The sequence below is a fragment of the Salmo trutta genome, chromosome 3, assembly GCF_901001165.1.
Source record: "Salmo trutta chromosome 3, fSalTru1.1, whole genome shotgun sequence".
Lineage (NCBI taxonomy): Eukaryota > Metazoa > Chordata > Actinopteri > Salmoniformes > Salmonidae > Salmo > Salmo trutta.
This window is the reverse complement of record NC_042959.1, coordinates 58,127,079-58,140,755: the sequence shown is the minus strand read 5'-3', so window position 1 is coordinate 58,140,755 and position 13,677 is coordinate 58,127,079. Positions and strand designations below refer to the sequence as shown.

The window sequence follows — 13,677 nt, the reverse complement described above, 5'->3', positions numbered from 1 at the left end:
TATTATTTCCACACCGTTGCTGCGGTGATGCAACAACAAGTCTTTCATAGGAGGAAATAGCCCATTAGTACCGGGATAATGAACTGATATGAAGAGTGAATAAAAGAAGGGAAACACCCACCGTGTGTGTGAAAGGGGGAGAAAGAGAGATGGAGCGTTGGAAGAAAGCCAATGGAGACAGAGAGGGCAATGACAGAGAGAGGAGTAAAAGAGATGGAGAGGCCTGGAGAGAGAGAGTTTTATTGGCAGCTTGGTAATGAAGTAATGAAACAGGCCTGTGTGTGTGTGTGTGTGTGTGTGTGTGTGTGTGTGTGTGTCAGAGGGTTTATCTTCCAACCCCACATTCTTATCCACTGACTCACTGACAGCAACTAAGTTAGAACTTCCCCCTTATCACCCCCCCACACCCTCATATCACTGACAGCATCATTATCACCCCCCACACCCTCATATCACTGACAGCATCATTATCACCCCCCCACACCCTCATATCACTGACAGCATCATTATCACCCCCACGCCCTCATATCACTGACAGCATCATTATCACCCCCCACGCCCTCATATCACTGACAGCATCATTATCACCCCCCACGCCCTCATATCCCTGGCCGCATCATTATCACCCCCCACGCCCTCATATCACTGACAGCATCATTATCCACCCCCCCACGCCCTCATATCACTGACAGCATCATTAATACCCCCCATGCCCTCATATCACTGACATCATCATTATCCATGACCTCATATCACTGGCAGCATCATTATCCCCCCACGCCCCCATATCACTGAGAGCATCATTATCCACCCCTACACCCTCATATCATTAACATCATCAGTTATCCACGCCCCAATATTACTGACAGCATCAGTTATCCACGCCCCCCATATCACTGACAGCATCAGTTATCCACGCCCCCATATCACTGACAGCATCAGTTAGCCACGCCCCCATATCACTGACAGCATCAGTTATCCACGCCCCCATATCAATGACAGCATCAGTTATCCACACCCCATATCAATGACAGCATCAGTTATCCACGCCCCATATCAATGACGGCATCAGTTATCCACACCCCATATCAATGACGGCATCAGTTATCCACACCCCATATCAATGACAGCATCAGTTATCCACGCCCCCATATCAATGAGAGCATCAGTTATCCACACCCCAATATTACTGACAGCATCAGTTATCCACGCCCCCATATCACTGACAGCATCAGTTATCCCCCGCCTCCATATCACTGACAGCATCATTATCAGCCCCCATGCCCTCATATCACTGACAGCATCATTATCACCCCCCATGCCCTCATATCACTGACAGCATCATTATCACCCCCCCCCCCCCACATCCTCATATCACTGACATCATCATTATCCCCCCCACGCCCCCATATCACTGAGAGCATCATTATCCACCCCACCCCCACGCCCTCATATCATTAACATCATCAGTTATCCACACCCCCATATCACTGACAGCATCAGTTATCCACGCCCCAATATTACTGACAGCATCCGTTATCCACGCTCCCATATCACTGACAGCATCAGTTATCCACGCCCCCATATCAATGACAGCATCAGTTATCCACGCCCCCATATCACTGACAGCATCAGTTATCCACGCCCCCATATCACTGACAGCATCAGTTATCCACGCCCCCATATCAATGACAGCATCAGTTATCCACGCCCCCATATCACTGACCGCATCAGTTATCTCCCCACCTCCATATCACTGACAGCATCATTATCACCCCCCCACGCCCTCATATCACTGACATCATCATTATCCCCCCACATCACTGAGAGCATCATTATCACCCCCCCACGCCCTCATATCATTAACATCATCAGTTATCCACGCCCCCATATCACTGACAGCATCAGTTATCCACGCCCCCATATCACTGACAGCATCAGTTATCCACGCCCCCATATCAATGACAGCATCAGTTATCCACGCCCCCATATCAATGACAGCATCAGTTATCCCCCCACCTCCATATCACTGACAGCATTAATTATCCACCCAAAGCAAAGCTTCCGTATCAATAACAATAACTGAGTTCGATTTCCCCCCCACTAGCACAACCCCATTATCCCCTCTCATTTTCCATCACCACCCCTCCCCCGCCCCAGTTAGTAGCACCATCCTGTCTCCCCCACACCCCCTTCCTTTCATATCATCTGGCCCACCACCACCACCACTCACTGTGACTGGTTCTCTGCCCTCCATTTGGTCATGTCTGGCCCTGCAGTGAAGTCATGGCAGATAGCTAAGTCATTGGATAGTGCCTGGTTGATATATGCCTGTGGGACTGTTGACTGGGCTGATATTTGAACCGGGCAGAGCAGAGCTGTCCATTTCATCTGTTAACTGTCTGCCCTATGTCCTCCTCTTCCCCTCTTTCACTCCACTTCCACCTTCTCCTCTTCTTTCTCCACCTCTTTTTAGCCCTGTGCTCAGCTCACCTCATCTGCCTGTTAAAGTTAAAACAAATGGAGAATGATGCCTCTTCAGGGTTATAAGCTAATAGAAGGATATCTGTTTGTAATGACCTTGGCAGCTCCTATTCTTCAATATTCATCCTATTAGATGATTCATTAACATTGACTGCACTTGTTTCTTCCTGAGTGACTAGAAGAGAAATAAGAGGTGACAAGGACATTATTGGATGAGCTCCACTACGCAGTCTGAGGATGTGTCCCAAATGGCACCCTATTCCCTATAGAATGCATTGCTTTTGACCAGAACCTTGGAGTAGGGTGCCATGTAGGAAAGATAGGAAAAATATTAATTATAATCCACGTACTAATTCATATTTCCTGTTGCTGCAGGATTATTTTCCTTCTGTGAGAAACTGGTCAAATGAAGATCCTACATCTGTACATGTAGCTATCATGTTACTCCTGATGTATGATAGTAGAATGTACGATAGTAGAATGTACGATAGTAGAATGCTCTATTCTGTCCTCTAGTCTCTGTATGACAGGCATTATGAATTCTATTATGTAGTCTCTATCTCATTCTTGTCCCCCCCCCCCTCTGTCTATGTCTCCCTTTCTCACACACACACAAACACGAACACACATACACATGCACGGCCACATCCATGCAGCTCAGTGTCGTTATGCCCTGGGCATGGAGGATGGCACCATCCCTGACTCTGACATCACAGCCTCCAGCGCCTGGTCAGACTCTACTGAGGCCAAACACGGCAGGTACGTATGTCGGTGTGTGTGTGTGTGTGTGTGTGTGTTTGTGTGTATTATTGCATACCTTCCAAAGGGAAACAGCCCAGCAGCTGGCCTGTATAGCTCTGTGTCAACTGTTATAGTAGCTGATCTCTGTGGAGGAGAAGTCTTTCTGGTTTACATCAGTCTAAGACTCTGTGACCTTTGACATATTTGGGTCCTTTGTACCTCAATGCTTGACTGTGGAGAGTGCAAATAGAGTATTCAAAATGTTTTTGCATGTGTGTGAGTGCCTGTGTGTGAGTGCCTGTGTGTGAGTGCCTGTGTGTGAGTGCCTGTGTGTGTGTGCCTGTGTGTGTGTGCCTGTGTGTGTGTGTGTGTGCAATTATATTATCTCTATTCATGTCTGGTTCTGGGTCTGTATCTCTCTACCGTTGACTATGACTGTCATCTGTTGTCACCATGTTTAAATCACACAGGAGAAGACTATTAGATTACAATACAAGGCTGTGGCCAGCGTGTCTCTTTATAGCACATTAGGTCATGATATTACATTACCAGCCTATCTGTTAAACAAGGCAGATTGACATGGTCTATTACTAGACATCCACAGAGTGTGTGTGTGTGTGTGTGTGTGTGTGCGCGCCTCAGTTTCCATGTCTCTCTTAGCCTGCCGTGTCTGGGATGGGTCTGCTGGCTGACTGTCAGTCCATGTGGAGGTGATCAGCCCCAACCCCTTAAAGAGACACCACAGACAGACAGACAGACAGAGAGAGAGAGAAGAATGGAGGGAGAGAGAAGAAAGGGGAAAAGAGAGAGAGGGAAAAAGAGAGGGGAATAGAGAGAGCGAGAGGGAGGGATCGGGGAGAGAGAGAGGAGAGAGAAGTAGGGAAAATGGGCGCCACTGTGATGGAGGGAGGAGGGGGAGATTGAAAGAGGGATGGAACGAGGGAGGGAGGAAGCCTGGTGTGTGATCTTAGGGAGGTGCTCATTGATATTGTCTCAAAGCAGCTGGATGACAGCATGTTAGATGGAGGGAAGGAGAGAGGGAGGAGAGAGGGAGGAGAGAGGGAGGAGAGAGGGAGGAGAGAGGGAGGAGAGAGGGAGGAAGGGAATTTAGAGAGAAGGAGGAAGGGATAGAGTACTTGGCTGGTCTGAGAGTGAGAAAGAGAGAGAGGGAATAGAGAGTGATGAAGGGGGGATAGGGGGAAATAGAGGACTTGGCTGGTAAGAGAGTGAGAAAGAGAGAGAGGGAATAGAGAGTGATGAAGGGGGGATAGGGGGAAATAGAGGACTTGGCTGGTCTGAGAGTGAGAAAGAGAGAGGGAATAGAGAGGGGGGATAGAGGAGGGATAGAGGGCTGGTCTGAGAGTGAGAGAGGGAATAGAGTGATGGAGGGGGGAATAGAGGGGGGATAGAGGGCTGGTCTGAGAGTGAGAGAGAGGGAATAGAGTGATGGAGGGGGGAATAGAGGGGGGATAGAGGGCTGGTCTGAGAGTGAGAGAGAGGGAATAGAGTGATGGAGGGGGGAATAGAGGGGGGATAGAGGGCTGGTCTGAGAGTGAGAGAGAGGGAATAGAGTGATGGAGGGGGGAATAGAGGGGGGATTGAGGACTTGGACAGTTTGTCTCCTTTTGCACGGCAGTGATCTGTCATATTAATCATTTTGGCTGATGTAGGATGGAGAGGCCTGGTTTGTCTCTCTCTCTCTCCCTTTCTTCATCTATCCATCCCTCCCTCGTATCTGATCTACTGTATGATGCAGTGAGGCCTGGCCTGGCTCCCTCTATCTCCCCTTCCCTCCCTCCATCAGTGTCAATGACCTAGTGTTCTGAATGGTAGGTTGACCTCAGTGGGATCGCGATCAACTGTAGTATAACTTTATTGGCATTCGATTCAACAATGTTGACAGGAAGAACTGTGTCTTGGTGTTCGGGCTGGTCTTTATATGGTCCAGGTTTGGTTTGCTTCATGAGGACCAGTTCTCAGTGTGAATTGATCCTAATGCCAGCGACTAAGTGGTTGTACTGTGGTCTGTTTGTGGTGATGGATATTGTGGTCTCTGTAAGAATTATTTGTGGTTGGGATAGTTTGGATGATAAAGTTATATTCTATCCAGAATGTTCTCGTTATGGAATCCATAAATGTATAATTCAATAACTCTTCCCCCCCCAGGTTGAGTACAGGAGAGGGAGACGGTGCATGGTGTCCTGCAGGAGCAGTGTTCCCCAGTGCTTCAGAGTACCTCCAGGTCAGACATGGGCTACAACACATACTGTATGTGAAGGATTCGCTGTTTCCATTGGCTAGAGGTGCATTCATCCTGCCAATACTCACATTTCATTGGGTTATAGCTTGTGTTTAATTAGTTTCCCTGTGTTGGAGTTAGAGGGTCAGGATGGGCTGAGGGTCAGAGCACTACATTACAACTGACCTTAGATCAGTGACTAGAGATGTCTTGTTCTCTCTCTTCCAGGTGGACCTGCGCTCGCTGCACTTCCTGGCTCTGGTGGGTACCCAGGGTCGCCATGCCGACGGGCACGGCCAGGAGTTTGCCCGCAGCTACCGGCTCCGTTACTCCCGAGACGGACGCACCTGGATCACCTGGAAGGACCGCTGGGGGCAGGAGGTAAAGAGAAGTGTGTGTGTGTGTGTGTGTGTGTGTGTGTGTGTGTGTGTGTGTGTGTGTGTGTGTGTGTGTGTGTGTGTGTGTGTGTGTGTGTGTGTGTGTTATCTAATGTATCTCTCTCCCCTTGGCTCTGCTTTTCTGACTCATTCCATTATTTGTGTCTTATACAAACCTTTTATTCAGCCACCCACTCACAACATCCTTGAATCTCACTAGTTTCCTAAAGCCTTTTTATGTATCATTCATTCACTATCATTTCTATATTCCATTATGTCCATGTTGCTTTTTCACATCTAAATGCTTAGATTCATGGTTATTCAATGGGTCACATCTAAATGCTTCTATTCATGGTTATTCAATGGGTCTCCATGCTACTCTTGGCTGTCTCCCCCCTCACCCCTCACCCCCCAGGTGGTGTCTGGGAATGAGAACACCTATGATGTGGTTCTGAAGGACCTGGGTCCACCCATTGTTGCCCGTTATGTCCGCTTCTACCCCCTGGCAGACCGGGTCATGAGCGTCTGTCTACGAGTGGAGCTCTATGGCTGTCTGTGGAACGGTGAGTCACACTGAGTGTCTGTCTCTGTCTGTCTGTCTGTCTGTCTGTCTGTCTGTCTGTCTGTCTGTCTGTCTGTCTGTCTGTCTGATAGTTGGGAAATATGTGTGGATGGGTTCTGTGTGGGTGTGGGTCGAGAACAGATGAATTAATACACTCTTAGAAAAAAGGTTCTGGATAGAACCAAAAAGGGCTCTATTGCTTGTTTCATATACGGCACTATACACTGTAGAACCCTTTTATAGGGTTATTTGATCAGAACCCCAGGGGTTCTTCTTCATTGAACCAAAATTGGTTCCACATAGAACCCTTATAGAACCTTTAGGGGGGGGGCATATATGAAGCAAGCATAGAACCCCTTTTGGTTCTATCCAGAACCTTTTTTTCTAAGAGTGTAAAGTGGATACAGACAGACATTGAAAAGAAGGCCTTTGGAAGATCACAGCACAGTGGACATCACACTGTCTACTCATATCTCTGCTGGCTGCACTACAGACACTTAGGGGGATGGCCAACGACTTCACCATCCTTAGATATAATTCCTGTGCGTGTGCGTGTGTGTGTGTGTGTGTGTGTTTGTGTGTGTGTGTGCGTGTCGCCTTGAATTTACAGTCTTTTTTTCTGGATTTGAGAAATGTCCAGCAAACAGGATTTGAGAAATAAGGCTGATTATGTGTCTTCAAATAAGCACGTATTTCTGCAGATAGGGTCATAGGATTCACTCACCATGACTTTTAATTTACTGTCTGGTTTGGCCTGAGATAAAAACCATCCAGTTTTACCACAGATAAGTGACACTACAGGATGATAGATGGTATGTTCCGTGCTCACAGAGCACCAGTGCAGTACACTGTGTTTATGGGTGGGTCACGTCTCCTCCTCTCTCCTCTCTGTCCTCCCTTCACACAATGGCTGGCTGATTGGCTGTAAATCAAGCCTAGTGCTGAGCCTTAATGCCTGGGGTCGCTGCATCTGGATGCATCCCAAATGCCACTAGCTATTCCCTGAACAGGGCTCTGGTCAAAAGTAGTGCACTGTATAGAGAATAGGGTGCCATTTAAGACTCAACCTCTGTGTGTCTCTCTGGGGATAGATTGACTATCTTCCTGGAATCATGATTGTCTGTTAGAGAGGGTTCTGTCTCTGTAACCACTAACACTATAACATGCAGATTCACAGAAATGGCAGACACATTTCTTAGCACACATTCCTGTTCCATCGTCACGTTTTACATTGTGGCGGGGGACGGGTATGCTATGTGGTTTGTTTATTGTGCAAGACCCCAATGGGACTGAGCCCATGTCCCCCACACACACTGACACACATGTACAGACAAGCACACAAACACACGCACACACTCCCTCCCTCTGTAAAAGCTGTGTTTATTATGGATGTGAGCGCTGAAGGTGAAGGTGCTAGTTACAGTGAGTGACTTCAGGCCTGTGCTAGGAGAACATGCTGATTAGCCATACAGGCTGGCTGGGGGGAGAGAGAGTCTGTTTCACTGACTAATGTTCTATAGAGCTGTTCTATAGAGCTGCTCTGGTCTGGAGAGATGTCTGCTCTGCCTGTGCGTTTCTCATCTCCTGAACACAGGCTTAACCAGCGTATGTAGTTAATGTGTAGCTGACCAGGCCATGGTAAATATGATGTATGTTGTATCTTTTTAAAGTGTACATTATTAATGTAGTCTCTCTCTATATACTTCTTCTCCCTCTCTCCCTCTTTCTTTCTTTCTTTCTTTCTTTCTCTCTCTCTCTCTCTCTCTCTCTCACTCACTCACTCACTCACTCACTCGGTCTCTCTCTCTCTCAGATGGCCTGTTGGTGTACACAGCTCCAGTGGGTCATGTGATGCACCTGTCTGGCTCACCTGTGTACCTCAACGATTCCACCTACGATGGCAGCATAGAGGCAGGGTGAGCATCATCCTCCTCTCTCAGCTCTGTGGGTATTGGCTGGCTACTTGAGATTGGTCTTCATCCTCCGTTGGCTTTTAGTTGGGTCCCACACAAATGCAACTTTTCCCCAGGTTGTCGCTGTAAAAGAGAATGTATTCTCAGCCAACCTACCTGGTAAAATATGGATGAATATATTTTACATTTACATTTAAGTCATTTAGCAGACGCTCTTATCCAGAGCGACTTACAAATTGGTGCATTCACCTTAAGATATCCAGTGGAAAAACCACTTTACAATAGTGCATCTAAATCTTTTGGGCGGGGGGGGTAGAAGGATTACTTTATCCTATCCCAGGTATTCCTTAAAGAGGTGGGGTTTCAGGTGTCTCCGGAATATATAAAGGAACCAGTAGCTAGCTGAAACATGGCCTCCAAAATCTGCAGACCCCCTCCGGTGCTGCTCTGCTCCTGGACTCATCCCATCTGTTAGTAGTGAACAGGGCCTTAGTGAGCTGCAGTCAGCCAAATGGCTTTAGTCTGTCATACACACACACACACACACACACACACACACACACACACACACACACACACACACACACACACACACACACACACACACACACACAACTCCTCTACCCAATGTTTATTTTCTCTGTCCACCTAATCGAATAAGAATGAAATGATCTGGAGTCAGACTTTATTTGCTGAGGGAGTTGTACTCTGTTTCCAGACTGTATTGTCCAGGGATGGGGAGAAGTAGGGAGGTTATATTCACATATGCCTTTTTAATGGGGCACAACTGTTTTCATAGCGGGTGAGCTAACGGTTTTAACGCAACCCAGACCTATATACAGTGTGTGTGTGTGTGTGTGCGTGTGCGTGTGTGTGTGTGTGTGTGAAAGCTGAGACACAGAGGTCTGAGTTGTGTGTGTGTCTGTGCAGGTCTCTGCGTGTCACATGTACAATGTATGACTGTGTATGCCTTGGCATGTGTACAGTATATGTACAACTGTGTAATAATGTGTGTGTACTGTATGTGTATTTAGGGTTCAGTTCGGAGGCCTGGGCCAGCTGTTTGACGGTGTGTTAGGAGGAGATGACTTCACAGAGACCAAGGAGCTGAGGGTGTGGCCGGGGTATGACTACCTGGGCTGGAGCAGAGAGGCTCTGGGGCAGGGCAGCGTTGACATCGAGTTCCACTTCGAAAAGACACGCAGCTTCCACACCATGCAGGTAAGTGTGTGTGTGTGTGTGTGTGTGTGTGTGTCTTATGTCTACGTGTGTCTCTGTCTGTCTTTAAGTCCAAAAATCCCCCCCAAAATCCTTGGCTCACACAGTCCAATACATCTCTATAAAACCTTCAAATGACCCATTATACAATAATGTTGACCAACATTACACAACACATAATAATATAATAATTGTTGTCACATCACTTTATATCTCTTTATCAATGTGTGACTAACCAGTAACACATTGTCTTAAATTACCCTTTCAGTCCCACCATCATATTAGCTTGTCATTTCCTGTCGTTGATCATTGTTTGTCTGTAGTCTGTAGTCTAGGGGCTATTAGGTTGTATCACTGGCTGTATGTGTGGTTGTGGTTTGATGGTTTCTTTATGGTGAAATGTTGTTATGTTGGAAGATTTTGGAATGTGTGAACCCAGTTTAATGTGAAGGAACCCAGTTTAATGTGAAGGAACCCAGTTTAATGTGAAGGAACCCAGTTTAATGTGAAGGAACCCAGTTTAATGTGAAGGAACCCAGTTTAATGTCCTGTTGTTTTCTCTTCTGGAATGGAGTCAGTCTGGAATGTTGGTTAGGGCTGGGATTGGAGATTTGCCCACTATAAAAACACATATTATTAAATCCAATAAAACTTGAATGAAAGTGTATTTAAAACAATAAAATGAATGAGATAAAAGAAAACAAGCAGGAAGAATGAAAGAGATGAGTAAAGAAACAATATTGACCAGTTTGACTTTCCAGTCTAGATACAAACTTTTCAGTGTTACTCATTAGTTCCCCAATGCTATGTCGTTAAGGATGGGAATTCTTCAACTATCCCAGTGTTTTCCCAGTCCTCTTGGGATGCTGCACCTAAGCTATCTAAAGCTTTCTATCACTTTCCTAAAGGTTTTTCCTGACACGTTTTCCTGTGTTTTTGTTTTTCTATATAGATCGTTTCAATAACTTCTCCTGTAGTCTTTCCTCAATCCTGTTCCTGATGTATTCCTGATGTTTTTCCTGAGCTTAAGCAGTTTTTTCCCCTGTCTTGTTCCAATGCGTTCCCTGGTCTTATCTCAGCAAACATACACCTGAAGGGAATAGCACACAGTTCACATAAATAACTGCAGGAACATGAACCTGACAGTCTGCGTTCCCTAAAGGGAGATATGTTCTCTAACCTGGTTCTAGGACACTCCCAGGAGAGGAACTTGTTCCGTTACCTAGCTCGCTCTCTCTCTTCTCTCTTGTTCTTTCTTGTTTTCACTCTCTCTCGTTCTCTCTCTCTCGTTCTCTCCTGTTCTCTCTCTCTCGTTCTCTCGCTCGTTCTCTCTCTCTCGTTCTCTTGCTCTCTCTAGTTCTCGTTCTCTTGTTCTCTCTAGTTCTCGTTCTCGTTCTCATTCTCTCTCTCTCGTTCTCTCTTGTTCTCTCTCTCTTGTTCTCTCGTTCTCGTTCTCTCTCTCTCATATTTTCTCTACTTTTACATATTTTTGATACTGAATTATCATATCTTCAACCAAAACCTAATATTAGATAAAGGGAACCTGAGTGAACAAATAATACAACAATTACATTCTTGCATAACTTGTTTTATAAAATAAATTAAATAACACCCAATACCCTTTATGCTCAATAACTGGTTGTGCCACCTTTAACTGAAATGACTCCAACCAAACGCTTCCTGTAGTTGTTGATCAGTCTCTCACGTCGCTGTGGAGGAATTTTGTCACACTCTTCCATGCAGAACTGCTTTATTAACTCAGCAACATTTGTGGGTTTTCAAGCATGAACTGCTTGTTTTAATGTCCTGCCACAACAACTCAATTGGGGTTAGGTCTTAACCATTTTCATGTAGAATTGATTGTGTATTTTGGATCATTTTCTTGCCTCATGACCCAGATGCGCTTCAGCTTCAACTCAGACGGATGGCCTGACATTCTCCTGTAGAATTCTCTGATACAGAGCAGAATTCATGGTTCCTTCTATTAAGACAATCATCCGGGTCCTGAGGCAGCAAAGCATCCCCAAACCATCACCATGCTTGACCGTTGGTAGGAGTTTCTTACTGTGGAATGCAGTGTTTGGTTTTCTCCAGCCATAATGGGAACCATGTCATCCAAGAAGTTATACTGTTGACTCATTGTTCATATAACATTCTTCCAAGAGTCTTGATGATCATCCAGGTGCTATTTGGCAAATTTGAGTCAACTTTTTGGACATTTTACATTTACATTTTAGTCATTTATCAGACGCTCTTATCCAGAGCGACTTACAGTAGTGAATGCAAACATTTCATACAATTTCATAATTTTTTTTTTTTTTTTCTGTGCTGGCCCCCCGTGGGAATCGAACCCACAACCCTGGTGTTGCAAACACCATGCTCTACCAACTGAGCTACAGGGAAGGCTGGACGAGATGGGTCACATCCTCCACAGCGGTATGAGAGAATGGACTCATTTAGTTGCAGCCATTGCAGTTAAAGGTGTCACAACCCGTTATTGAGCTACCGTCCCACCTGGCCAACATCCAGTGAAATTGCAGAGCGCCAAATTCAAAAACAGAAATACTCATTATGAAAATTCATGAAACATACAAGTGTTAAACATGGGGTTAAAAATAAACTTCTTGTTAATCCAACCGCTGTGTCAGATTTCAAAAAGGCTTTACAGCGAAAGCAAACCATGCGATTATCTGAGAACAGCGCCCAGCAGACAAATCATTACAAACAGTAACATGCCAAGTAGAGGAGTTACACAAGTCAGAAATAGTGATAAAATTAATCACTTACCTTTGATCTTCATATGTTTGCACTCACAAGACTCCCATTTACTCAATAAATGTTTGTTTTGTTCGATAAAGTCCATGTTTATATCCAAAAACCTCCATTTTGTTAGCGCGTTTTGTTCAATAACCCACTGTCTCAAACAACATCCGGTGAAATTGCAGAGCGTGAAACTCAACAAAACAGAAATTCTCATAATAAACATAGATAAAAGATAAAAATGTTATACACCAGTTTAACCTCTATGGGACCGGCGGGACGAATTCGTCCCACCTACGTAACAGCCAGTGCAATCCTCTGGCGCGATTTTTAAAACGTTTGAAATGCTATTACTTCAATTTCTCAAACATATGACTATTTTACAGCTATTTAAAGACAAGACTCTCGTTAATCTAACCACACTGTCCGATTTCAAAAAGGCTTTACAACGAAAGCAAAACATTAGATTATGTCAGCAGAGTACCCAGCCAGAAATAATCAGACACCCATTTTTCAAGCTAGCATATAATGTCACAAAAACCTAAACCACAGCTAAATGCAGCACTAACCTTTTATGATCTTCATCAGATGACACACCTAGGACATTATGTTATACAATACATGCATGTCTGTTCAATCAAGTTCATATTTATATAAAAAACCAGCTTTTTACATTAGCATGTGACGTTCAGAAAAAGCATACCCCCCGCAAACTTCCGGGGAATTTGCTAAATTACTCACGATAAACGTTCACAAAAAGCATAACAATTATTTTAAGAATTATAGATACATTACTCCTCTATGCACTCGATATGTCCGATTTTAAAATAGCTTTTCGGATGAAGCACATTTTGCAATATTCTAAGTACATAGCCCAGCCATCACGGGCTAGCTATTTAGACACCCGGCAAGTTTAGCCTTCACCAAAATCACATTTCCTATAAGAAAAATGGTCTTACCTTTCCTGTTCTTCGTCAGAATGCACTCCCAGGACTTCTACTTCAATAACAAATGTAGGTTTGGTCCCAAATAATCCATCGTTATATCCAAACAGCGGCGTTTTGTTCGTGCGTTCTAGACACTATCAGAATGCTAAATCACGGTCGTGCGCATGGCGCAGAACGTGACAAAAAAATTCTAAATATTCCATTACCGTACTTCGAAGCATGTCAACCGCTGTTTAAAATCAATTTTTATGCAATTTATCTCGTAGAAAAGCGATAATATTCCGACCGGGAATCTGCAATTAGCTAAACAGCCGAATGAAAATACTCCACGGGGGCGAATCGCACACGCGCCTAATTCTATTGTCCCCTGATGGGACACTTGGAAAAGGAGATAATGTGTTTCAGCCTGAGGCTGCCTCGTCATCGTTCAGGTTTT

The 13,677-nt window shown here is 45.1% G+C and overlaps 1 protein-coding gene across 4 annotated transcripts in view; it reads left to right on the top strand.

The window, feature by feature from the left end:
* Positions 1–13,677, top strand: part of LOC115180823 (epithelial discoidin domain-containing receptor 1) — a 64,715-nt gene that overhangs the window by 31,404 nt on the left and 19,634 nt on the right. For all 4 annotated transcript variants that reach the window (XM_029742988.1, XM_029742994.1, XM_029743001.1 and 1 more), the window contains exons 3-8: positions 3,141–3,243; positions 5,392–5,467; positions 5,693–5,845; positions 6,257–6,404; positions 8,217–8,319; positions 9,351–9,537. In XM_029742988.1, the coding sequence (XP_029598848.1) occupies positions 3,141–3,243; positions 5,392–5,467; positions 5,693–5,845; positions 6,257–6,404; positions 8,217–8,319; positions 9,351–9,537 (770 nt within the window). The remainder of the gene's footprint in view (positions 1–3,140; positions 3,244–5,391; positions 5,468–5,692; positions 5,846–6,256; positions 6,405–8,216; positions 8,320–9,350; positions 9,538–13,677) is intronic.